Genomic DNA, 25,723 nt, shown 5'->3' on the forward strand with positions numbered 1-25,723 from the left:
GTGCGCGGCGGGCGCGGGCGGGGCGGGGGCGCAGGCGCGCTGCGGCCGCGCAGCCGGTGATGGCGGCCGCGGCGGCGCTGCGGGGCGCGGGCCCATGAGGCGGCGCAGGCCCCGGGCACCCGGCGGAGCCAGCGAGGGGCGGCGGCGCCATGGCGGGAGTGTTCGACATCGACCTGGACCAGCCCGAGGAGGCGGGCTCGGACGAGGAGCTGGAGGAGGGGGTGAGAGCGGCAGCCGGGCCGGGGAGGGAGCGGGGGAGGCCGCGGGGCCTGAGAGAGGGAGGGCGCGGGAGGCGCCGCAGGGCCGGGCGGGGGCCGCGCTTGGGCGGCGGCGGGAGCGCGGCGAGGCCGCGGCTGGGGCCGGGCACAGCCCGAACCGCCCGCGCCGCCCCGGGACATCCGCGGCCGGAGCGCGCCGGGGCCGCGGGCAGCGCCGCAGCTCTCCCCGCCGAAGTTCGGTGTCGGGAGCGCGGCACAAGCTCCGCAGCGGGGTTGTTGTAATTATTCCTGTATTGTCACATGTCCGAACGTCAGTGCGGGAATGCCGATCTTTCTGGAGCCGTGTAAAGTCGCTGCTCTCGCGCCAAAATTAAAAGGCGAGGTTTGAAACGCTGCGTTAGGCGGGTCAGCGCTGCGCGCATCCCGTGCTCTCCGTGCAGCGCACCTGACAATAAATTGCAGTTTGCTGCTCGTGATGCTCATCTGGGTCCTGCCAAAGCCTTAGGGGGATTCTATTGCATCATCTCTGTTTATGTTTTTCTAGGTCTTGTGTTGCTTCTCGATATTGTTTTGTATATTAACCCTTTGCTGTTGCTCAAACTGCCAGTGCATCTATTTTCTGCTCTTTAAATACTAATGACAGTCTTGGAGTCTTTGAGGTCATGGAACTATTTGGGTTGGAATGGACTTTAAAATCATTTGAGGCCATGGGCAGGGACATCTTTCCCTATCCCAAGTGGCTCCAAGCCCTGTCCTTGGACACTTCCAGGGATCGGGCAACCACAGCTTCTCTGGGCACCCTGTGCTGGGGTCTCCCCACCCTCCCCGGGCAGAATTTCCCCCCAATATCTAATCTAAACCTCCCTGCTCTTGTAAAAAGTCCCTTCCATGTTTGCTGTAGATTCCCTCCAGGTACTTGCTTTGGGGAGATAAGCAGATATTCTGTTAGCCCCACTCCATGGAACCTGCAGAGACACTGTTTTGACAGCTGAAGGCTTGAAAGCTTCTCAGCCTGCAGGAGGAGAAGCTCTGTCTGTCCCCTCAATAATCAATAAAACACTTGGCTTTGGAAAACGTTTCTTGCATCACCCTGTTAATGCTGCCAATAACAGGTTCTGATCGAGGTGGCCAGAAAGTTGAGTTTGGTCTCTCTTGTGTTCCTGTAGTCTCGGGGAACAATGAAACCATTGTGGATTTTAAAACCTTGCCATGACCGGCATCTCTATGGACTTTGGCAACCTTGATTGGTCTCAGGTGCCTTTTGGCAAACAGATAAAGGAGGGTGAGAATGGGCTTGAGATGAAAACAACCAAAGAGAAGGAAATGTAAGAGCAGGGAAGGAGGGGAACATCAGGAATGTGTGAGGGGCCAACATTCCAGTGGAGTTACCCCAGGGTGTGTGTGTGTCCTGCTAGGATCAGAGGGAGGATGCAGCCAGAGCAGGGCACATCAAGGGGCACACTCGGGACTGTGCTGTCAATTTTATGGTATTTCCCAAAAACTGTGAGTCCAGGAGGAGCCCAGACTGCTCAGCTGTGGCTTTGAGTAGGCACAGCTATCCTGGAAAATCTAAAGTGTTGTTTGAAAGGAGTTTCCTCAAAAGCCATGTGGTTGTTTACACTAATTATGATGGTGAAAAAAGCCTCAGCCTTAATTTAGGTGTTTGTAATAAAGGAAACAATGTATGGACTGAAGGACTGGTGGCTTCCCAGTGCCTTTCTTGGTGTTGTGAAATGAGAAGGAGCCCTGAAAAAATACCAGCATGGTATCTGAAGTGACTTTTGGTTAAATTAATACTGAGAATGAAACCCAAAGTTCACAGGAGCAAGAGCAGCACACGTAAACTCTGCCAGAGCCATTGGGTAACAGGAGTTGCTGCTCTGGGAACTGAGGGGTGTTTATTCTCTGGGTTGAATTTTTAAAAATTCATTAGTTGGCATCTGAGAGTGGGGTCAAGGGCAGCTTTGGTGGCTTTTGTTGTGAAACATGTCAATAAGCTGGATTTCTCTAATAAATGTCAACAGGAGGCCATGAGCTGGCAGCTCTCTGAGCTGGAAACAAACCTGACCTTTTGGACTCCTTCACTGCCCGTGGTGTTCGTAGGTGGATCCAAGAGTTAAATTCCCCTTTAGATCACCCAAAAGAAACCAGCCTCTGTAAACTTTAACGATGAAATGGTCTGGAAGCTGGTGAAACTTTCAAGTTTTCTTTGGTTAGTGTTTTCACTTGGATAATATTTTAAAATGCACTCCTTGCTTGGGCTGATTTTTGCAGATCTCAGTGGTTTTCTTTTTCTTCTGCTTCTCTGAATTTCACAAGTCACTCAGTCTATTTAGATTCAGTCTGTAGGTCCCCGGCTGTTCAGCACAGACTCGCAGTTGTTATTTTGTGTCCATACTTTTACAAATAAGAATGTGACAGTGCAGTCTGCAGCTCACTAGGAGCCTGCTCCTGACTTTCTATTTGCATTCATTCCAGCTGTCTGCTGCCTTTGCACTTTTGCAGAGCCAGTGAGAGGGAAGGGATCAGGTTAAAAATTCTTTGGTGGAAATATCTCTGTAGAATTCAACCCCACTCCTTAATGGTGACTGCTTCTGGTGCTGAAGTGCAGGAACTTCTTCAGTATTGATTATTGGTCAGAAAATGTGTTTCACATTCTTTCATCACCATTGGGATTTCACTTACCAATGTAAAACATAAAACCTTCCCAGTAGATTTTTAGTGCAGAGGAGTCCCAGTTAAATCTTTATTATTGATCTGATTTGCATTGTGCTGCAATAAGACTCAAAAATTTCTGTGTAAGAGGAATTTTAAAGAAAATTGCAGTACCTTAACATTTTTCAGGTTCACTTGGGGCTGTGAAATTGCACCTCTGATATTTGAGGGATTGAATAACAATGCAGCCAGGTAAGACAGGGGTTCCCTGTGTCACTGTTTGGACTGCAAATCTGGCACAGAATTTTGTAGATTTTTTTATCTTCTGCTGATAATTTTTATTCCTGACCTATTTAATTATATAGAGATTTTGTCTTTTCCAACTTAAAAAAGTTGTAAACCACATCAGTGCATTTATTTTTAATACTTTCCTTTTTCTAATTCATCTTCCTTCTACCCTTCTCATCCCCAGGGTCAATTAAGTGAGAGCATGGACCATGGAGGAGTTGGCCAATATGACCTGTAAGTTGCTGCTAGAAAATATTCTGTACCATTCATGCCCACCACAATAACTTCTAAATTTGTTACATTGTTAAGGTAAATAGAAAATTTTGTCATTCTGGTTCCATTTTGAGTAGTTTTTAGACGTTTCACTATTTCCTCACGTTAAAATTTGTCAATTGTATCTTGAAATAAAATAATAATAATAAAAAGAATTCTGGTGAAAGCTGCTGTTTGTCTTTTGATCCTTGTTTCTCCTAACAAATCTCTTGCCTTTGAATAATATTTGGATATAACAATATAAAGATATAATATGGATATAAAGATACAACATGGATATAACTATATAATATGGATATAATGATATAAAGAAATATCTGAGGTTTCCATCCTCTAAACTTAATTCTGGTGTAATGCAGATGGATTGTGCATTAAATTGAAGGGGATGGAAGGAAATCTTGCTACTATAAATCCCCAAAATCTGCAGGCAGCCCTCTCAGTGCAGGGTGCATTTGCACACAATAAACAATAACAATAAACAATAATCCTGGTGCTGGGGGCCCTCCACATCTCTGCCCCTGTTACTCAGACACTTCCCAGGGAGTCAATGCTTTCAGTCACTCACTGCTCAGTACCAGGTGGACTCACAGCCTTGTTCTGCTTTCCTGCAGTGGGATGGAACATTGTGAAAAGTTTGAGATTTCAGAGACCAGCGTGAACAGAGGCCCTGAGAAGATCCGGCCCGAGTGCTTCGAGCTGCTGCGCGTGCTGGGCAAGGGCGGCTACGGCAAGGTCAGGAGCCTCAGCACTGAGTCCTGCCCCCTCAGTGCTCCCTTGCTCTGCTCTCATTCCCCCCTCTCTGAAAAGTCCATTCTGCCAGAGCTGGGACGGGGCAGAACCAGCCCCAGCTGCCAGGGTGGGCACTGAGGTCCCTGGCAGGGCTGGAAGCAGCAGGGAAGGTCCCAGAGTCATTCTGCATCCAGCCCCTGCCTCGTGCCTCCTGCTCTGGGGCTGATCTGCTCTCTCTGCCTCGTGCCTCCTGCTCTGGGGCTGATCTGTTCTGTCTACCTTGTACCTCCTGCTCTGGGGCTGATCTGCTCTCTCTACCTCGTGCCTCCTGCTCTGGGGCTGATCTGCTCTGTCTGCTTTGTGCCTCCTGCTCTGGGGCTGATCTGTTCTGTCTACCTTGTACCTCCTGCTCTGGGGCTGATCTGCTCTCTCTGCCTCGTGCCTCCTGCTCTGGGGCTGATCTGCTCTCTCTGCCTCGTGCCTCCTGCTCTGGGGCTGATCTGCTCTGTCTGCTTTGTGCCTCCTGCTCTGGGGCTGATCTGTTCTGTCTACCTTGTACCTCCTGCTCTGGGGCTGATCTGCTCTCTCTACCTTGTGCCTCCTGCTCTGGGTGTGATCTGCTCTGTCTGCTTTGTGCCTCCTGCTCTGGGGCTGATCTGCTCTCTCTGCCTTGTGCCTCCTGCTCTGGGTGTGATCTGCTCTCTCTGCCTCGTGCCTCCTGCTCTGGGGCTGATCTGCTCTCTCTACCTCGTGCCTCCTGCTCTGGGGGTGATCTCCTCTCTCTGCCCCTTGCCTTGTAGTTTGTGGGTGATCTCCTCTCTCTGCCCCTTGCCTTGTAGTTTGTGGGTGATCTCCTCTCTCTTTCTCTTGCCTTGTTGTTTGTGGGTGATCTCTCTCTTTTTCTCTTGCCTTGTAATTTCTGGGTGATCTCTCTCTTTTTCTCTTGCCTTGTAATTTCTGGGTGATCTCTCTCTCTCTGCCTCCTGCCTCGTTGTTTGTGGGTGATCTCTTCTCTTTCTGCCTCTGCCTTGTAGTTTGTGGGTGATCTCCTCTCTCTCTCTCTCTCTCTCTTGCTCTCTTGCACAACTTTGCTTTTTAGTTCATGCAGCTGAAATGTGTGTTTGCCATTGTGTTGCTGTTGTTTAGGTGTTTCAAGTACGAAAAGTAACTGGAGCAAACACCGGGAAAATATTTGCCATGAAAGTTCTTAAAAAGGTAACCTGAATTTCACTACTCTCTGAATCTTAAAAAAAAATAATCTATGCCTCCATTTTAGAATTATCTAATTATTTAATATACCTAAAAATATGTTCTAGGATATATACAGGTTTTACTCAGATACAGTTGGAATTAAAATTAAACTTCAGATTTTTCTGTCTGGGTAGTTCTCAGCAGCTCATTTAAATAGGTCAGGAGGTCCTTTCAAGCTAAATTATTGTGTGATTCTATGAAATAAAGACTTAAATTTCTGTAAGAAACCTCTTATGTAGATATTGTGGTGAAATGTAATTTTTAATGCTGTTGCTAACTCCTGTGTAGTGTTGTAATTTAATAAACTCAGAACTGAACTCAGTATAAAAGTCTGCCTTGTTTAGCATGTTCTGTGCTCACACATCCCTGCTTTTTACAGGCAATGATTGTAAGGAATGCCAAGGACACAGCTCACACAAAAGCAGAGAGGAATATACTGGAGGAAGTGAAACATCCCTTCATTGTAGACTTAATTTATGCCTTTCAGACTGGTGGAAAACTCTACCTCATCCTTGAGTATCTCAGTGGTCAGTAGATGACATTCTTTAACTCCTTCTTGGGGTCTTGCACAATCAGGAATTTGGGGTTCTTGCCCTACAAGTAAAAAATTAATGATGGCTTGGTGTCTTAAACTGAAACAGGTTTCTATTAAAAATACATGGAAGAACATGAATAAACTTTTTAATTCATACAATAAAGAGGAATGAAACATAAAATAGTTGTTTTTCATGAGAGTACAGGAGAGAAGGGGTTTTTAAGACTTTTCCTTCCACTGGATTTGTCATTTTTGTGTGTTCTGTGCAATCCTACAGTGACCTGAGGGTTTAGTCCTTGCAGGTTCTTTGTGACAGAAGAAAGTGTTACCTTTATTTCATGGTTAGGGAAACAGACACACATCAGAAGCAATTTTTTCAAGCTGTACCTACAAAAAACAGGGACAGAAATGCTCTTGTTTTTAAAATGCTGATTTCTTCAGGCTGCTGGAATCCTGAGGGTAACAGAACAGTGGCTCAGTTGTTTTTTTGTGAAACAGCCTGTGGTACAGCAGGCAAAAATACCTGTTGCTTATAGTTTTCCTAGAAAATAGACTTTTGACTGACTAAAAATGATACTTTTAATTGAGTACAATCTATTTTTTCTCATGACAGGAGGAGAACTATTTATGCAGTTAGAGAGAGAAGGGATATTTATGGAAGACACAGCCTGGTAAGTGAAGCTATTTTTGTAAATTAATAGTTTGGGTTTTTTTCCAAGTGCTTAAACTATATTTAACTACTCATTCATTTTAGAGGGTAGTGAAAGAGCAGTTCAGAGGGTTTGGGGAGGGTGTACACGTGCTGCCCTCACCAGTTTGTGCTGGTGGAACTCCAGTCCTAAAACAGAGGAGGGTCCATGCTGGCTGCTCAGTGAGGCTCTGTCCGTGGGGCTGTGATCAAGTTTTGGGTGTTGAAAACTGTGAAAGATTTGCTTAAGATGCTCTGCATGATTGAATATGTCTGATTTTTGTTCTCTTTCAGCTTTTACTTGGCAGAAATCTCCATGGCACTGGGGCACTTGCATCAGAAAGGAATCATCTACCGGGATCTGAAGCCAGAGAATATCATGCTCAATCACCAAGGTAGAACTGTGGGCATGAGCCAGTGCTCTGAAAACAATCCTCCCAAAGGTCACACACCTCACTTTTAGGTGACTCTCCTTAGGACAGAGGCAGGGCTGTACCACTCCTGGGATGAGTGAAGAGCTGCCAGAGCTGATTGCCCTCAAACAAACACAGCTTCCTTCCTTGCTTGAATGGGCCACAGCAGGCTCAGCTTCCATGGGCCAGGCACGTTCTGAGGGGTTGATTTGCCATTTCTGCACCTCTGGATTTTTTTTTCTTCTGTTGGATCATTGTGAAGTGGAACCTGTGACATTTTAGTCAGTGGGGATGCCTGATGGTAGCAAAGGCACTTTGGGTAGGATGCCAGATCATCTGTGGCTGGAATGACTGAGGCAGCAGCTGACACTCCCCACTGACAGCACTTCCAGTTCCTGCTTGCACTGCTCCAGTGACTGTGGCACTGATTAGTCTGACAGTCTGTACCACCCAGAATTTCCATGGTTTCCTAAACAGCATATTTACTTAGTCTGAGTCTTTGTACTGAATTATTCAGGGCACTTTACAGTTTGTTGAAGATGGTTCTGTGAATTTTGAAGCAGGCAGTAAAATTCAGTAACCTACTTTTTTTAGCTAAATGATGCTCTCAAGTCTTTAAATACATTTGTCTGTATTTGAATAAGTTTTGGTAGTTTGTCAAGTGGCAGCACTTGGTTTTCTCTCTAAGTGTGATTACCTTGTTCTATTCTATAGCTGCATTGCTTTGTCAGACCACATGTGGAAGTAATTCAGAGTAATTACATATCCACGTTAAAAATTCCTAATTTTTCTCAATGTTACTTCTCCAAATGGCAGAATTCTGACAAGTCTTAAATCTGATCTCTTTAATTTCAGGTCATGTAAAACTGACTGACTTCGGGTTATGTAAAGAATCCATTCACGATGGAACAGTCACACACACATTCTGTGGAACAATTGAATACATGTGAGCTGCACCATGAAATACAAAATATTGCTCTGCTCTGGGGGTAATGCCTGTGGTTTGCCTTTTTTAACTGTTCAGTCACTTAGGACAGCTTTACTTGATAAATGGGGTTTTGTTTGAAAACTAGCAGTCACAATTCGTATTAATCTCATTAAAACACTTTCATATTTTTGATTTTTCTGCTTATAGGGCCCCTGAAATCTTGATGAGGAGTGGGCATAACCGTGCTGTGGACTGGTGGAGTTTGGGGGCATTAATGTATGACATGCTGACTGGAGCAGTAGGTGCACAGTTATAATTGCATGGTTTTCCCTCTGTAGCTTTTCTGCTTCCCTGTACCCTAACTCAGCTGCATGTATTATATATATTATATATATTATATATATTCCATAGATTGTATATATATACACACTGCAAGTAAGAAAGAACCAAAACCCAGCTCTCCAGTTTGACCATAGACATGAGCTGCTTTTATCCAAACAGTGCCTATTTGCAGTAATTTTACCTGCTTTCTAAATGACTGAAGTGAGTTCTGCACACACAAATTAAAGATCTGAACAAGTCCTGTTTTTCCTCCTTTTTCAATGGTGCTTTCCAGCCTCCTTTCACTGGGGAGAACAGAAAGAAAACAATTGACAAGATTCTCAAGTGTAAACTCAACTTGCCTCCCTACCTCACACAAGAAGCCAGAGATCTGCTTAAAAAGGTGAAATTTTAATGATTGTTAGTACTCCACTTGTATGTAGAAAATAGAAATACAATGATACCACTGTGGCTGTTCAGTTCAAGCTTGATTTGTTACTGATTAAATCACTTTTTTGCTGAGTGGTACAGGAAGTGATTTCCCTTGAAAATACAACTGTTTTCAAGTGAATGCAGACTTTCCTGATCGTTCTGTATTCATTCTGTACAGTACTCACTGAAGTGATGATTCATGGCAGAACTAGTCTGGTTGTAACAGCATAACTAATTCTGCTTTTTTGGGTGTTATTTCTCATCAAGCTGCTAAAAAGAAATGCTGCCTCACGTCTAGGAGCTGGTCCTGGAGATGCTGGAGAAGTTCAGGTAACTGGAACTTAACTTGAGACTTCTTAAATGACCTCCTTGAAAATAAACCAGCTTTGAAGGCACCTCAGGGAAGGACAGTGTCTGTCTTGAAGGGTAATGAGCAGAAAGGCAGCCACATGTGACAACTCATCAAAACCTGAAGTCTTTAAAGCTTAACAAAAGCAGCTGTCTGGCTATTTGATAATGTGAGATTTAGAGAATAACTTCTATTCTTTAGCTGTGTCTTGCAGTAGATCTTCTCTAGCAGTTGCACAATGCTAATTGTGCAGCCCTGGAAGGCTGAGGATGCTCTCAGCAGTCTGATGAGAGCCTTGCCAACCCTGTATTAGTGCAGCTCCCTGAAGGGAAAAGTGTGGAATTCCAGCTTGGCTTTGCTTTTGTGGTGATATTGACAAGTATTAGAGAGTCCTCCATATTTCACAGTTCTGCTAATTTGCCATTAATGCAGTGTTTTGTCGTGGTTTAGTTCTGAAGTTAGAATGTGCAGAGGTGTTTTGCATGTAAACTGGCTTTTTCTGACACTTCCAAGGAAGTGGGGACGTGTGGCTGACTTGGATCTGACTGATCTCAGTTCCCAGCTCTTCCAGCTTCTCCGAGGTAGTGCTGCAGAATATTCCACACTAGACCAAATGTGATTTTGGAAAGAACCACCCCAGAGCAAGGGTCTGGCTAGAAGGTGATCATGGTGGAGCTCTGTGCCCTGGGGGCAGGTGCTGACTGTGCTCTTGTCCCTGCTGCAGGCTCACGCCTTCTTCAGACACATCAACTGGGACGAGCTGCTGGCACGCAAGGTGGAGCCTCCTTTTAAACCCTTATTGGTATGTACTGGGAATACTGGGAGAGAGGTGTGCCCTGTGTGCCTTTAGCAAAGCTCCTAATAAAGCTGAGAAAGGTTCACTGTACAAACTGGAGTGCCACTGGTTCCTGGTGCTTGGCTTCCATCACTCAGGGGACAGATTCACCCTCGGTTAAAGCTGGCAGATCTGATCTGGCACCTGATCTGCTTCAGTCTGGATTCCTCCTGCTTCTGACCCGTAGGTTAAACAGACCTGCAGGTGCAGTTCACTCTGAGATCAGCTTCTAAACCCTCTGCAGTAAGTCAGCACTTAGTTTCAACTAGATAGAGTTGCTAAGCAAAAGTAAATGAAATCACCTAATTAAAACATTTTCTGTGTTTGCTTATTAATCTTCACAATGCATCTCTTGTGCATTATGAGCAGGAGTTAGAGTTTACCTCAAACCAGTGATGTGATGAAGTTCTTATCATCCCATCCTGTATTTGGATGGTGTCTGTTTCTCCCTCTGGGTGCAGTCAGCCCAGCAGCTGTGGGTATTGCCACCTCTGTAACTCCCAGCTACTAAAATTGTCACCTGAAACTGCCTTAAGCATCACTAATGTCAAGCATTCTACAGCATGGGGACTCCAGACCCTTTTCCCCTCAGAAAGACTCAAGATTGGTATTTCCAAATATTTATCTGAAGGTGGTTTTGGGTTTTTCTGGTAGTAGCAATGTTATGGAAGTTTCTTGTATAAAGCAGATGGTTTTCCAACTTGTGCTTCCATGGTTGCATGCAGGCCTGCACAAATGAATACCTGCTGCCTTTCCAGTGACACAGGGGAATAAAGAAGGGATTTTGGAATTACTGCTGTTCTTTGAGCAAATGGAACAATATTCCTCATAATCACTTACTCCAGAGCTGTCCTCTGTCCCTCAGACTATAAACATTCCTGTATTTGCAAAAATGGGACAAAACTATCTGGAGAGGCCTCCAAAAACTAAATAGTTGCAACTGTTCTATACTGGTTGTGACAAGGGCTAAACTTGCAAGAAACTGGCATTGTATTTCTAAGAGTTTTTGTTTGTAATTTTAGATATTTTTTTTAAGTCATCTTTTTAATTCGTGTTCCTTTTTGATCCATAATTTTTGCCCCTCCCCCTTGCCTTTATTTCTCAGTGTCAGTGCCCATAGTGACCTCCCAGTGGCAGCGACAGGATTCCGACACCACTCCAGGGTTTTCCTCCAGCAGAGCTCTGCCAAAAACCCATGGAATGAACTCCATCCAGAGGCTGCACTGCTCACCGCTGAGCCATTTGGTTGATATCTGTAATATAAACCCTTAATCATTTTGTTTTTGCAAAGCAATCTGAAGAGGATGTGAGCCAGTTTGATTCAAAGTTTACACGTCAGACACCTGTTGATAGCCCAGATGACTCAACTCTCAGTGAAAGTGCCAACCAGGTCTTTCTGGTGAGTGAGCAGTGCCTGTGGAGAGGGAGCTTTGCTGCTGGGAGTGGGGCATTTCAGCTCAATCCATTCTATTGACTGCAACACCTTGAAGCAAACTCTCATAACTGAACCCAAATCCTGGAACAGGTGGGAAATGTTTGAAGGCTTTGGAAATACTTTGGTTATTGCTGACATTGTCTTTGTCCAGCAGCCAACAAACAGTGCTGCCCTTGTGGAATGTCAGCATTCTGATTCAGAGCTGCACTGTGAACCCTGCCCATGGCTGTGCTGTCACAGCCATGCAGAGACAACAATGGCCAGCGCAGAGAGCAAAATTCATTCAATTGAGTGTGCAAAATTCATTCAATTGAGTGTGCCTGGGGGAATCTGGGATCTGAGGAGAAATAGCTGGGGTGTAGCAACTCCCTGCAGTGCCACTGTTTGCTTCAAGGAGTGAGTAAGGGCTCATCTGTCTACACTGACTCTTCTTTTTCTAATTTTCCTGTGATAATCAGATTTTCCTAAGTGCCCAAACGATCCTGAATGCATCCTTGCCTGTGAGTTGCAGTGCCTTTTTCCTGTTTTGCAGGGTTTTACGTATGTGGCTCCATCTGTACTTGAAAGCGTAAAAGAGAAATTTTCTTTTGAACCAAAAATTCGATCACCTCGCAGATTCATAGGTAGCCCTAGGACACCTGTCAGGTACTTTATCTTCTTTGTCTTTTTTTTGGAATGCACTTTTTGACAAGTAGTTGAAGCAGAAATACAGAAATTTTGTAAAAATACAAAATACAGCCTTGCTTTTGAGTAAGCCCAGCACTTCCATTAGAAGTGATTCTGTTTTATAGACCACATCATTAAAGACAAATCTGTGGTGTTGGGCAGCACATGAAGTTCTAAATTGTTGCTTTTCAGTGCTGATACAGCCTCAGTGGTGACTTTGATACAGCTAAAACTGTTTCAGAACATCCCGAGCACTAAAGAACTGTGTTAGTACAGAAAATCCCTTCTGCTATCACCTCGACAGGAGAGAATTTTACAAGAGGCTGTGGTAGAAGCCAGACATGGGAATTTCCCAAACTCCTGGAAGTGGAAGGAAGAATTAGAATTGCTCCTCCATAGGAATTTGAGTGCAGTTTCCTGCAGAGTAAGGGAACCCCTTGGTGCTGTGTATGCGTCTCTGATTTTCTGTATTTCTTGTTTTAAAGCCCTGTCAAGTTTTCCCCTGGGGAGTTCTGGGGAAGAGGTGCTTCTGCCGGCGCATCCACCACCCAGGCACCCGTGGAGTACCCGATGGAGACCAGTGGAATCGAGCAGATGGATGTGACAGTCTGTGGAGAGGCTTCAGCACCACTTCCAATCCGGCAGCCAAACTCTGGGCCCTACAAAAAGCAGGCGTTCCCCATGATCTCCAAACGGCCGGAGCACCTGCGCATGAACCTATGACAGCACCACCCCAGAGCCCTGCCAGGTGCACACCACAACGGACAGGAGCCCCCCTGGAGCTGAAATCTGAGGGCTTGTTCGGTTTACTTTTAAAAAGTGACAGTATCAAAGAATCGGTCATTGCACAGAGAGACTTGGAAAGCAAAGAAAAACAGATTTTTTTTTTTTTCCTGTCAATCAATGGTGCATAAAAAAAAAACAAACTTTAGCAAATGGTATTGCAGAACTCTAGGCACATCATCTTACTGATTCCAGTGACATCTTCTCACCTTATCAAGGATCTTTCAGCTTGAGAGCTCGAAACTGACAGTATTAAGGGGCAGGATGTTGCTTCAGAATCACTGGTGTAGTCGTGAATGTGTCGAGGAGAGTTGGCCCTTTCACTAGGCAGAGTTTGGAATGCCTGCAGGCTTGCAGCTGAGGGCTAATTAGCATGCAAGCTTCGTTAAGCGGTTTCCTACAATGGGGTGGAATCAAAGAGGAAAGCTAAACTTAATTGGTGTTTCACATTCAAAACATAATGAGGTTTTTTTATATATATATATAAAAAATATATTTTTTTCAAATAGATTTTTTGATTCAGCTCATTATGGAAAGTATCCCCAAATGAAAAAGGCAAACTTAATTGGTTGCTGTGAAGAAAGTTCAAGGCTCTAGTTCTGATTCTCCTCCTCCTCCTCATGAACCCACCAATCAATAAGGGAATCAGTCACTGACCAGCCTGGCAGTGTGGGGTGGGAGAGAACTGTTTCCCTGCTTCCCCAGCTGAAATCCCCGTTTGTTCCTGCACAGACAAATGGATTTAATCAAACAGCAGTGCTGCTATGTTCTAGGCTTAACTGGAAGCCATGGGCTCACACACGTCCTGCTTATTTCATGCCTGTCCTCAGCAGACATTTCACTGGGAAACATCACTTTGGTACAGCTGGGCACAGCTTGCAGCTCACATTCTTACCCACAGAGAGATCAACAGTGAGCAGAACACAAGGTCAGTAGAAATCTCTAGGAAGTACCACAGGAAACACAGACAAATCCTCCAGAGTATAAGGAAATCAAATATTTTTGTAACCAGTGGGTAAGAATTTGAGGATTTTTAAAATTATTATTATTATTATTATTAATGAAATTTTGCTTATGGTAGTTTCCTGCCATTATACATTTCTAAATTTATCAACATTTTTTTTCTATGCTGGGGCAATAAATTTGCTGATTGTATGAGAAAAGTGTTCAATGGCCTTTCAGTGAATGTCTTCCACAGTGGGTCAGAACTTTAGCAAAAACTTTAATTTAGCAAACATGTTCTTAAGGACACTATTTATGTTTTTAAAATTGTCACGATCTGTACAACTGACTTACAGGTACAAAGAATAAAATAAAGGTAAAACTTTACCTTACTTTAAATACTTCCTGCCTTAAAGAGAAAGCATTTCCATGAACATAGCTGGTGAAAGGGTTAATATCTGCAGAGCTTTACCCTAGGTTAGAGTGTGGGTGCTGTGTGCGTGTGTGTGGAGATGATCATGCAGCTGCATACAAGTCCTGTCACTTTTTGCCTGCCACACCTTGCATTATCTTTTAGTCAAACTGTGCAAAGTCGACTTCTGGTGTTTCACAACAGTAGGGATTTTTTTATTCTAGATTCTGCTTACTCTGTGGATACTGAATCTTTTTGAGCCATAGGATCCAAGCCATAAAACTCTCTGTAAGCATTGAATCCAATCCCAGTACTCTCTGCTGGAATCGGCAGGGCAGAAGGATTCAGAGATACCTTGATGCTATCAAAGAACCAACACATAAAAATGGTTATGATTGAGAAAAAATGAGGTGGTTTTTTTTTTTTAACTTCCTGATAAGCCTTTTGTTGAAAAATATTAAGTTTTTTTTTAGTTTTAGCAGGAAAATCAAGTTACCTTACAGTGACATACTGGAGGATTGCCATTGTTCAGTTGGTGACGTGGCCACGGGTGATTTGGTGGAACCAAAATCCAGGAGTGTTTGCACTGGGCCTATCTGCAAACACACAGCACCTGGACCTTCCTGACATTCACTGAGGATGAAGGAACTTGGTTTAAAAACAACAAAAAAAGAACTTTTTAGAGGCAGATCTCTCTTGGTCCTAGTTACAGCTAACAGTTGCTTTTTGCTTGGCTGGACAGAGTTGTCCAGTGGAATTGGTTTAATGGCTGGCAAGAATGGCAAGAGTTGTTTGTCTGAGTTCACTGATCAATCACAAACCCAACCCATTGGTTTTCCAAGGAAATTCCATGTACTGTCAATGTTTCAGCCCCTAATTGTAAATTGAATTCCCTACCATAACTGTGAAACTTTGGGAGTGTGACTCAGACAGCAAGCACACACTATGCAATATGGTTTATCCTGTATTTATTTGTAAAAATATCAGACATAGATCCTCTATATATATATATAATAGTGTCAAAATTACTAGTTGTGAACTAAGGGGAGTGGAGTTCTAGCTCCTGTCTGGCTATTTCAGATAAGTGCAGAATGCATTGAATATTGGAGAGCTTAACAAGTGCTTTCTTTTGTTCATTTAAAAATGTCTTAAATTTTTCATTAGAGTATAGAATCTTATTTTTTTTATTTTGTACAAGCTGCGCTTTTTTAATTATAATCACTGAAAAATTCACTATAATTTGATTTTATAGGATTTTTGTAGCATTACAAAAATATAGTAAAACTGAGGTTAATACCTGTTGTGGCTAACCATATAAAAGTATTAAATCTTAAACTTGAACAAAAGTCATATTTTTTTTTACTAGATGTTAAATAGGGAAATATTTTGTTCTGCAGGTCATTACCAGAAAAGGTTTCTAGGTCAGCTGTGTTACCAGCAGTTTTTCTTTTTCCCATTTGATGCAGAAACTATTCTGGTAGAAGATATTCAGAATTCCAACATTTTTCTCTGTGGGAGTGATGCATACATCTGACGCCATTCGTGTACTAAATTGTAATTTTGGGAATGCTGGAATAATTCCTACCAAGACTGTCTTAATTGTGCCATCTGACATTTGAATGTCATCCTGGTATTAGCTCATAATAAAAGATAAAAATCAACGAGTCAATTGTTCTTTTGAATATCCCTTTTTTTCCTTGCTGTGCTGTTTAAAGCTGAACTGCTGGAGAACATTGATATTTGAGTCCACTCTAAGTGTACACTTGAAGGTGATTTTGGGTCTGTTCTCTTTTCAGTGTTAACTCCCATCCTGCTCTCAGTGTTAATCACAAAGTGCATCAAACACAGAGGCTGTTGTGGTTTTAGGGCAGATGTTTGGGCTTTGGATGGTTGATTTCAATTCTGTCTCTACAGCAGGCTTGCTGCTGTTTCATTTTCCCAGTTCAGTTTATCCAAAGGAGAAATCCTTAAGAACAAAGCAAATTACCTGAATGTTTTTCCTGCAAATCCTTGTGTGCAGGTGCCATATATGAACTCCTCCAGTTGCTCTTTTCTAGGCTAAATCCATCTGTAGCTGTCTGCAGGAACACCCTGAGCTGCCTTAGCAGAAACAAAGGTAATCCCTGCCCTGCTTTCCATCTCTCACAGTTTCCTGCGGCTAAATATCCTCAAGAGCTACATGAGGTGGATGTGAATAGCAACTAAATGCAAATTTACAGATCTGTTAATCCAAGTGACCTATTTGTTTTTATTTTAGGAAGTAGGTAGGCCCTAAGTATAAGAGGAGATGTAAATCATTGTCTTTGCTGGGAGCTCTGATGGGAAATGGAGCAGGAATTCCCTCAGAAACAGAGACCCAGGAGAGGCTCCTTCTGCTGCTTCCCCTGCGCTCTGGGGCTCCTAGAAAGTGGCTGTTGGTTGTCATTTCTCACCTTGTGTGTCCCTGCAGGCTCAGAGCTGCTGGCCTGGATCAGGAGGAGCCCATGGATCACAGAGGATGAATTCCACCTGTCAGGTACTCCCTTTTCCCCTGTCTCTAAGATGAGAATGATTTGTTTGATTGATGAAGTGGAAATCTGAACCGGTTGACCAACATCTCTTTTTTTTATTCTTGTTTTTTTTAATAAAACATTTTGTTAATATTATTGGGTTTGGATAGAAACATCAACAGAAAGAGAGAAAGAAGAGAAATTGCTCCCTGGTCCCTGTTTCTGACCTATCTCCACACTTAGTGCAGTTGTTCCTACAATGCTGGAGACAAAGACCAAAGAATCAGGGTTGATTTCAAGCACCAACACTTTGCTGTGTTCCATAAAATAACCTTGGTGAGCTTTACAGGCCAGATGTAATTATATTTCTTAGTTTGAATCTTCCATATCATTAGATTTTTATTCTGAATGCTGGATTCTGCCCTTGGAGCTGTACCTTTGGGGTATTCAAGTGAGTGTTTCACTTTCTAATTGTTTTTCCTGAATTTACAAGCTTTCTAAATGTCCTCAGGCAAGAGAAGCTGAGTTAATGGTAACTAAATGTAACTTTCCTGTAACAATCATTTGAGTTATGTTTTCAGTCTGATCTGAATAGCAAAGTGAAAAAAGAAAATCAGGGAAGAAAGTGAGGTTACACAGAAGTTAGTGGTAGAAATAGCATTAAAAATCATGAATAAATTGTAGAAATAACATAAAAAATCATGACTAAATTTAAAGGGTTTTTGTTTTCTTCAACCAGAAAAATACACCTGGCAGTGAGCAGCTGTTATGTGCTTACATGAGTTAATACCAAAACAATAAGGAATCTTCTTCCTTTATTCAACATGCACCAAGCAAATAGATTCAAATGCATTTATTCTCTCTGATTTTTATGCAAGCTACAAATTGCAAATAGAGTATAAAATAGATTCTCCCCTGTAAGAAAATCTGGCTCCTATTATGACAAAAATATAGTATTAAAGATTTCTTTTAAAAATACCAGCTTTATAAAATGCTAAGTAAAAAACTAACATCAGTGGTTGGTTTAAAGCCAAAAGATTAAGCCAAGGATCCATTAGAAGCCTACAAGAACCTAAAAGGGAAATACCTTATTCTTGTGCTTATCTACAGGTGCAGTGAGAAATAGTTGCTGTTCCAGGTGCATTAAAAAGCTCATTTCTCCCATTTCCTGAGCAAGCATTAAAGATCTTTAATGCCAGGAGTCACAAGCAGCTCTAATTCTCACTGCAGTCCAGAGGATAAAATTTGCTCATAATCTTAATAAAATCAGTGGGTTGGCCTTTTGGCTTGAGTTGTGTTAGAAGGATGAATACAGTTTAGTACAGTCTGGAACCCTACAGAACTTCTAAAAGAAAACGTTGAATTAAGAGGTAATGCAGCACATTTCAAGGATTTGACTGTTTCCTGTGAGAGTCACAGGAGAAGCAATGCTGGCTTTTTCTGCATTCATTCTGAAAAGTTTTCTCGACTTAGAAAAGGTCAAGTTGCCATTTTCTGCACTGTTTTAAATACATGGTATGTGGAATTTGGAAACTCCTTCCTTGTGCCACCTACAGTTTAATGTGCAGTAAACTGAAAAACCTTAACGTGAACAAACAAACTGGAACCCAAACTGTTTGACAAGCTTTAGAAAATCTGGAGATGCATAGATGTGGCTCCATCCTTCCACTTGTTAACATGGTCTGAAATAACAGTTCTGCAGAGTGGACAGGTTTTTTCTCTATTAAACCATAAAGAGATGCATTCTTCACAAAATATGTGCTGGAATGAAAAGAATGACAACTTAGAGCTTCTAAGCTCTTCCATTTATATTATTTGTACAGTCTGATTTTTAAAAATAATCATCAAACATACACTCATCTGATTGTATGTTGTCTTGTGTAACAGTATTTTAAAATATTCTTTAATTAAAAAAAAAATAATTGGGATTATGTGCATTACCTGACAGATCAGCAGAATAGGCTTCTGAAATTCAGCTTGGCAAATGGAACAAATATCATCAGATTCAGAGCACTGTCTCTTGCTGGCTGGCACCCCATAGTGCTGCAAAACAAAGCATTTGCAGCAAGTTTGAATTTTGAGGGGGATGAAAAAGCCCCACCCAAATACCAGGACAGAAAGGAATTTGGAATAAGGGCTGCTATGTCAGGGAAACTTAAATCCCCAATCTAAAGGAACACAGCTAATTTTCAAAGTAGAAGCAGGACAAAAAGGATTATTTCACATTCTTTTATCTGAAGGGATGTGCAGGTTTTTTGTGGGTGATTTTGTTGTTCAGGTGACACCAGCATCATTCAGTCAAGGAACTCAGAAATGGGAGAATGAGTATCCAGGGGTTCATTTAAAATGCATTTGTTTATTGCTAAATAAACAAATGTAGCAAATCCCAATACAAAGGAATGGGAATGAGGAATTTCCAGAGGGATTTTCACGTGAATTGGGGTTATGGTTTTGTCAGAAGAGAATTCAGTACTCACTGGGCGTGTGAAAAATATCCGTAAGACCTGCCTGAAGTTTCTCCATTGTCCAAAAAAGCTCAAAAGCTGAAATGGGAAAGAAAACTTGAGTTATGCTTCGTGGTTTTTTCACTGTGAACTAAAAAGCTCCCAAGCTTTTAATTCCAGCACTGCAAGTCTCACTGCAGGTTGGATGTTGGAATCACATAAGCACAGCAATAGTTCAGCCTGACCCTATTTTAAATGTTTGGAATGTGACCAAATGAAGAATTTAGGCTGAAGTTTTTCCTAGTGGGGGTCTGGTTTTTAAGAGTGTTGAGGTTCTGAAATGAAGCATTGGAGTGCAAATGCATCAGCATTATTATCATACTTGCAATGGTCTTTAGTCCTGGAATTAAGGTACCAGGGCACGAGGAAGTGTTGGCCATTCTGAAAGCCAAACTGGTTACACTGGGGCAGGTGGGCTCCTGGAGAAGCAGAGGCAGCAGGAAGATGGTTAACTTGTCCCACAGCATACTACACAAGTTACAGGATACAGCCTGGAAAATGGTGACTCTTTTAGCTGTAATTTTATCTTTATTTTCGCAGGTTCTGTGTCTGATGTGAGGGGACCCATGGGGGTTGTGTCCTTTGCTTTGAAATCCCAATCCAGTGCTGGACAAAGATGATTTTCAGTCCTGAGCCAGTTCTCCTGGAAGGCTGCAGCAAACTGCAGCACCTTGGCAGTGAGCTCAGAGGGGAACGTTCAGGAATGTGTCATGTCTGTAACCTTCCACTGATTATTCCTGCAGAAAACCACGTGAAGAACTCCACATAAAATGTGAGAAGAGTCCAAAGCTTTGCATACCTTGAGGATGAGGTAGAGGAGGCCCAGCAGAATGCCAAGGGTCCATCCCAGGGCAGTGTCCAGCTCCCCATGGGCCATGAGGTAACGGCACCACACTGGTATGGGGACAAACATACGGTAATACTGGCAGAGCTCTTCTAACAGCATGTACCAGTAGCCCTGAGCAAGACATGCAAAGGAACAGCTCAAGATTTAAAACTCCAAGGATTTGCAAAATACACAGAAAAGATGCATTGTTATTCTTTGGAGTAGCTTCTTCTCTTAATGAATCAGTTAAATGTGAAGCACAGGAAAAGAGATCAGAGGATGAGTCTCACAACTGTCCAAGTCACAGTAACAGAATTGATTGCTGGACTGCAGAAAATCAAATTATAGACTGAAATGGGATGGCTTGGCAGGTGCCCACCTACTTAACAAGGCTGTCAGACTTAATTTCATAAGCACTAAAAAAAGTAAAGTTACATGAAAAAGGAGAATGACACAAATTGTTCACAGCCAGAGTTGTGTCCTGCACTCAGGGTTTAAAAGTGACAAGAAGGTTCATGTACACTGTGTGTGTACATGTATAATAAATATTTAGCTTAACTTTTAAGGAAATAAAGTAAGTTTTTCTTCAAATTGTATTTGTAACTCTTTCTATAATGCACACTGGATAATGCCACAATTTGCTGCTCTTGACCAGATTCCTTCTTTAATTTAGCCATAGTTGGTGTAATGGATTTCTCAGTAAATTTTTTGCATGTTACATCACTGTAGGAAAAAAAAAAGAGATCTTGATTATAAATCAGTATTTAGAGAAGGCAGTTGTACCTCAGAAGAACTTGTTCTGGTACATTATAAGAGATAAAAAACACCCTGTTCAAATGCTACCACATCAAACTGTACTTGCTAATTTATTTTTTCTGAACCAGCACTAGTAATTGCAATTTTAAGATAAAATGTAATTGGTTTTGCCTGCCTCACCTCGGGGAGCAGATAAAAATACAAAATAAATACACCACCAGTGAGTGTAAGCTTCTGAGAAAATTATTAAACCTCACTGATTTGAGAAATTAAGCTATGCATCAAATTCCTTGATCTGCCACAAATATTCCTGAAGTTTATTAACAACAAAGAAAATTCAGGATTATTTTTGAAGAGACAGAAAAAACCAGCTGTATGCATGTGCAGATCTTAAAATCTTGACAGTTCTTGTTGAACATGTGCAAAATTTGCTGTGCTCCAGCTGCTGCAGGCCAACTGCCTGTGTACACATTCCTGCAGAGCAGAAAATAAAGGGTTTGCTTCAACCCCCAACTTGGAGACAGAAATAAACCCATTTATCCCATGATATAATACAAGCAATTGTTTCTGATCTGACTGAAAACCTTTTTTAGCACCAAGCAGAGAAGAACATGAAATCCACAGGGTTTTCTTGCCCACGGTGTAGTGGTGGATTATATACAGACATTTAATGAAAGATTTTTCTCTGGGTAGAATTTAATAATTAGTTACTTTTACCATAAGAGAATCTTCACAAGGAATCCAAACTACAGCTTGTTTCCTTACCTTGGATTTAAAGGACATGATAAAAGAAGGCACCAGGAGAACAAAGCACTTCAAGCCCATGAAGAGGAATTTCAGAATAAAGTCTGTGACTCCCACAATCCAAAGCACCTCCCAAAAGTTCATAAAATCCACAGTGGGGCTTAAGAAGATTAAGCTACAAAAAGAAGTATCAGAAGTTACTGGAGCACCCTATTTACAGGAGACTGTAACCTGAGATTATCACAGCAGGTTTAATTAAAAAAGGAAACCTGGTTTACACCAAGGGGGAACATTTGCTAAGAAAATGAACTGCTGATTGTAAATGGATCACTGAGGACCTCTGACAAGTTTTCCATCCTGGAACCTTCTTTGCTGGAACCTCCTCACAGCCCCATCCTGCAGAGCTCAGTTTGCTGTCTCAGTTTGGCATTTAGCCTTTGATTTCCAGCCAAGGCTGCAGCTACAGAATGGTCAAGGGGGAAAATCAACTGGAGTCATGAACTGCACAGAGCCCCAGGATGCCACATTTGGTATTCCCAAGGGTCAGAGCTGGCAGTCAAAGGCAGGAATGTTCTCTGGGCTACAGTCATGCCATTAAATCAAGTATGGAGTCTAGGAAATTCCAGCATACTGTTTTTAAGGACAGCACCTGTTAAATTTGGCAGAAGGGGAGAAATGGAGATTAAAGTGAAAGACAAACCAATGGCACAATTAAAGAAAAACAGCAGATAGTTAATGTCTGGGTGATTTATGGTGGGGTAGAGGTGTTTGTGCACTTACCTGTGATACAGGGACTGAGAGTGGAAGGTGTAATACAAGAGCAGGGATGATCCACTCAGGTAGAGCAGTAGCCACGTGCACTGCAACTTGGAGCACCGTTCCTGCAAGGGGATGGATTGCACAGACACATGGCAGTCCTTGCCTCAGAACTGTGCTGGGATCCCTCCCAAACACCAGGTCTACCAGAGGACACTATCCTACACCAGGTCTACCAGAGGACACTATCCTACACCAGGTCTACCAGAGGACACTATCCTAGGGGGTTTAGACCCCATAAAACACGAGACCTCCATGGAAAGGTAAAGCAGTAATTTTAGTGTTTTCAACCTACCAATTTCTAGGTGTACAAAGGTTTTTTCTAAAGACGACCAAAACCCACCCCCCACTCTGAAGAAAGAGCAGGTTTCCTTTTGGGAGTGAACACAGAGCTGAAGATTTAAACTGTCAACTGCTATTGCATCCCACAGATTGAGTTAAGAAGGTAATCCATAACTTACAAAAAAGTGATTTCAATAGTCAAAGTCAGAGGGGGAAAAAACACCCCCTTGAACTCTGGAAACCTTGTTATCTGAGAACTTCCCCCGTACAGAAGCATTAAGACTTTACTTCTGTCTTGATAGCTAATATTATTAAGTAAATAAAACATCATGTCTGTTCAAATTTCTTTCAAAAATGGATTAACTTGTTAAAGTCTTCCTTAACTTAAAGAATTTTGTTGCATAGAATGATACTTACTCTGAGAAAAACCTGATTTACTATGCTTTTGTTTGCATATGCATAAGTTGTTAGCAGCCCAATTCCAAGAGAAATGCCTATTAGGAAAATAGGATCAGTTATAAACATGAAAAGGAAAAAAAAAAATCACTGAACTGGGTTAAAAAGCAGCCACTTCTAATATGTCTTTGTAATTAGAATTAATAGCTCAGACTCTCAAGCCAGGATAATTAAGCACATTGTACATATGCCAGCAAAGGAAACAGAAGCCACTGAAATGTAGTTTAGTAAATCTCTCTTTCTGATGAATAAAGCAAACAAAAATAAAGCTAAAAATAAATCGAATTACATTCCAGGCAGGGTTATTAGTACATTTCTTGGCCGGGGAGGGGAGGGGAGGAGGGCCTGCTCCCTCGGAGCCGGTTTGGTTCTACTCTACCAGTGCTGTGCTGCACGAGGAGTTTGACGCCGAGGATGAGGAGGTAGGGCAGGCTCCTGTGCAGCCACTGCAGGAGGCAGCGCAGCTCGGCCAGGGAGCTCCCGCCCTGCTCCTCGGGCTCCGCAGCCGCATCCTCGGGCCCGGCTGCCTCGCCATGGCCGCGGCTCTGCGAGCCCCGGGAGCTCGGGCTTTCCCTGGATTCCGGCGCGCCGGAGCCCAGCTGGATGCGCACATCCCCGGGGCAGGGGCTCTCCGCAGCCACCCTGGCCGAGGAGCAGGAGCAGGAGGAGTCACCACCGCTGCCCTGGATGCTGTGGAGATGGGCACAGGCGGGGTGCATGGTGGGGGCTGCTCCACGGGGCTCTTTCTGATTCGTGTCTCCTAGAGCGGGAAATAAACAGTTGAAAGAAAGAGAGAAATAGTTCAGGAAAATAAAAATCCAATAGGTTGTGCAAGATTCTCTGAGATCCGGCCCGAGTTTGTTGCCTGAGATCCTCCCCTCTCCACAGCTCACACCCCCTCTCCTGTGTCCCAAATTAAAATTGTTTCCTTCCCTCCATGTGCAGATTTTCCTGGCTGCCTTGGGAACAGCTAAAAGTGAGAATCAGAACTGGACAGGAGACCGGCACTGGCTTGTACGGGAGAGATCTTGGAAGTGCTGCATAATTTCACAAAAATAGCAGCAGCAGTGGGCCAGAGAAGGAGCAAACACTGATGGGAAGGAAGCAGGGAGGACATTTCCATGCATCCATTAATTGGTGAGCGCTGGCTCGGACACCTCCAGTCAAAAGCCAGTGCATGCTCAAAACTGAGGGCCATTATGAGATTAATGAGATTATCCTGTCTGGGGAAGGGAGCAGAACCAGGTTAGGCCATTTTCTAAAGCATTTAAAAGAGTGAAAAATGAAATGCAGCCAAATGAGGGCTGATTTATCTTTCCTTTGGCATCTTTTGGGCACTTTTTCACTTCTCTGTGAGTCTTTACTCGGATCAAACAGGGTTAAATCAACTTCTCTGGACTGGTGTGACATCAGAGTAATGATTTTGGAGAATGCCTGGAAGCTGAATTTGACACAATCCTTGTCACTACGGAGTAATATTGAAACACCGAGAATTTTGATAGAATCATTTTCCTACTGTTCAAACTCTTATGGATTCCTCTTTGAAAATATTTTTTTTCACAGCTAGGTTCACTGGGGATACAGAAACAAAGTTCTGGATGCATTTGCACAAACCTCAAATTCTTTAGCCTTAAAAAAGAAGGTAACACTTAAGAGTAGAACCACTTTAACACATGAATATGAGAACTTACTAATATTTACAAGTGCTGTTCCTCCTACTACTGTTTTTGTTTCGTTGGCCAAAGATGACATCATACCCCAAAACAACCTAAATTCTCGTTCTGTATTTTTTTGCACACGAACAAAACCGATGAAGTGGAGATGGTAATGACTAGTGAACAGCGTTACAGTGTTACTGAGCGATGCTTTTACAGGAAGGAGTAAAAAACATAATTCATTCGCCCTGATGGTGTTTTGGGTCTGGGTTCTGCAAGAACTGACAGCTCAGTGCTCAAAAAGCCGGAGCTGGAGGATCGCACCGTCCCTGGCACAAACTTTCAAATCACCGAGTTATTAAATGGGATTGCAGAGAAGACTCCCGCACGCACCCAGAATTTGCTCTCCCCACTAAAAAATTAACTAAAATAAGGCTCTTGAGAAAGGCCCCTTGGAGCATTCCCCGTCTCCCGGGGCCGCCGCTCCCCCCGCGCTCCGGGAGCTGCCCCCGCACCTCACCGGGACCCCTGGGAGGGTTCGAACCGCCCGGAGCCCCTCAGGAGGGCTCATCCCGGGAACCCCTCGGGTGGGTTTGAACCGCCGGGACCCCCACACAGGGAAGGGAAGGGTGACCCCAGAGCCGCGTCCCCGTGTCCCCCTCCCTGCCCCGCGCCGTGAGGGGACGCGGCGGGCGGCCCCTTCCTCCCTTCCCCTCACGGTACCTCATGGGGCGCCCGGCGCCTCCCGCCCGCCGCCCGCCGCCATCGCCGGGGCCGAGGGGGTGGGAGAGGGCGCGGCGGGGGGAGGAAGAGGAGGAGCCGTGAGGGGAGGAGAAGGAGGAAGGAGAGGAGTGAGGAGGAGGAAGGCTGCGAGCTGGGCGTAGCTCTGGCAACGTCGCGGCCTTGGCCCCGCCATGGCCCGTGAGGAGGGCGCGCCTCCCCTCAGCCTCAACCCCGCCAAAACGAGGGGGAGGGTCCTGTTGCTGTTTATTGAAAGTCTCAATTAAAATTAATCTGGGAGGGCAATAATACGGAAGGAAAT

The 25,723-nt window shown here is 43.4% G+C and overlaps 2 protein-coding genes across 6 annotated transcripts; one reads left to right on the forward strand and one right to left on the reverse strand.

Annotated features, from left to right (window-relative positions):
* The first annotated feature begins 52 nt into the window (after positions 1-52).
* RPS6KB1 (ribosomal protein S6 kinase B1) lies at positions 53-15,822 on the forward strand. Of its 4 annotated transcripts, XM_066563614.1 has the most exons (15): positions 53-221; positions 3,346-3,395; positions 4,046-4,166; positions 5,310-5,378; positions 5,794-5,941; positions 6,563-6,620; positions 6,932-7,032; positions 7,906-7,996; positions 8,186-8,276; positions 8,595-8,702; positions 8,999-9,061; positions 9,805-9,882; positions 11,207-11,314; positions 11,883-11,995; positions 12,502-15,822. In XM_066563614.1, exons 1-15 carry the CDS (start codon positions 150-152, stop codon positions 12,737-12,739), a joined length of 1,509 nt encoding a protein of 502 aa, XP_066419711.1. In that variant the 5' UTR covers positions 53-149; the 3' UTR covers positions 12,740-15,822. The 4 variants fall into 4 exon arrangements, 3 of the variants coding, with proteins under 3 accessions (XP_066419711.1, XP_066419712.1, XP_066419713.1); XM_066563615.1 differs by lacking the exons at positions 11,207-11,314; positions 11,883-11,995; positions 12,502-15,822 and adding an exon at positions 11,021-11,182; XR_010784817.1 differs by lacking the exons at positions 9,805-9,882; positions 11,207-11,314; positions 11,883-11,995; positions 12,502-15,822 and having other exon boundaries at positions 8,186-8,280; positions 8,999-9,060.
* On the reverse strand, positions 12,789-25,477 carry RNFT1 (ring finger protein, transmembrane 1). Of its 2 annotated transcripts, none has more exons than XM_066563618.1 (9): positions 25,405-25,477; positions 23,406-23,786; positions 22,988-23,064; positions 22,253-22,353; positions 21,494-21,647; positions 19,946-20,104; positions 19,120-19,185; positions 18,584-18,685; positions 12,789-13,196 (listed from the first exon to the last, which is right to left on the reverse strand). In XM_066563618.1, the coding sequence occupies exons 2-9, from the start codon at positions 23,743-23,745 to the stop codon at positions 13,185-13,187; spliced, it is 1,011 nt and encodes a 336-aa protein (XP_066419715.1). In that variant the 5' UTR covers positions 23,746-23,786; positions 25,405-25,477; the 3' UTR covers positions 12,789-13,184. The 2 variants fall into 2 exon arrangements, with proteins under 2 accessions (XP_066419715.1, XP_066419714.1); XM_066563617.1 differs by lacking the exon at positions 12,789-13,196 and adding an exon at positions 15,105-18,403.
* Positions 25,478-25,723: the final 246 nt, after the last annotated feature.

The sequence above is a fragment of the Molothrus aeneus genome, chromosome 20 (genome assembly GCF_037042795.1).
Source record: "Molothrus aeneus isolate 106 chromosome 20, BPBGC_Maene_1.0, whole genome shotgun sequence".
NCBI lineage: Eukaryota > Metazoa > Chordata > Aves > Passeriformes > Icteridae > Molothrus > Molothrus aeneus.

Bases quoted from the DNA above. Each gene is read 5' to 3' on its own strand.
- RNFT1 (XM_066563617.1), bottom strand. From the start codon at position 23,745: ATGCACCCCGCCTGTGCCCATCTCCACAGCATCCAGGGCAGCGGTGGT. The intron at 23,065-23,405 runs GTAGAGTAGAAC...TTTTCCTAATAG, and splicing joins CCTCGTGCAGCACAGCACTG to GCATTTCTCTTGGAATTGGG. The intron at 22,354-22,987 runs GTAAGTATCATT...ATCCCCTTGCAG, and splicing joins TAAATCAGGTTTTTCTCAGA to GAACGGTGCTCCAAGTTGCA.
- RPS6KB1 (XM_066563614.1), top strand. From the start codon at position 150: ATGGCGGGAGTGTTCGACATCGACCTGGACCAGCCCGAGGAGGCGGGC. The intron at 3,396-4,045 runs GTAAGTTGCTGC...GCTTTCCTGCAG, and splicing joins GGAGTTGGCCAATATGACCT to TGGGATGGAACATTGTGAAA. The intron at 11,315-11,882 runs GTGAGTGAGCAG...CCTGTTTTGCAG, and splicing joins GTGCCAACCAGGTCTTTCTG to GGTTTTACGTATGTGGCTCC.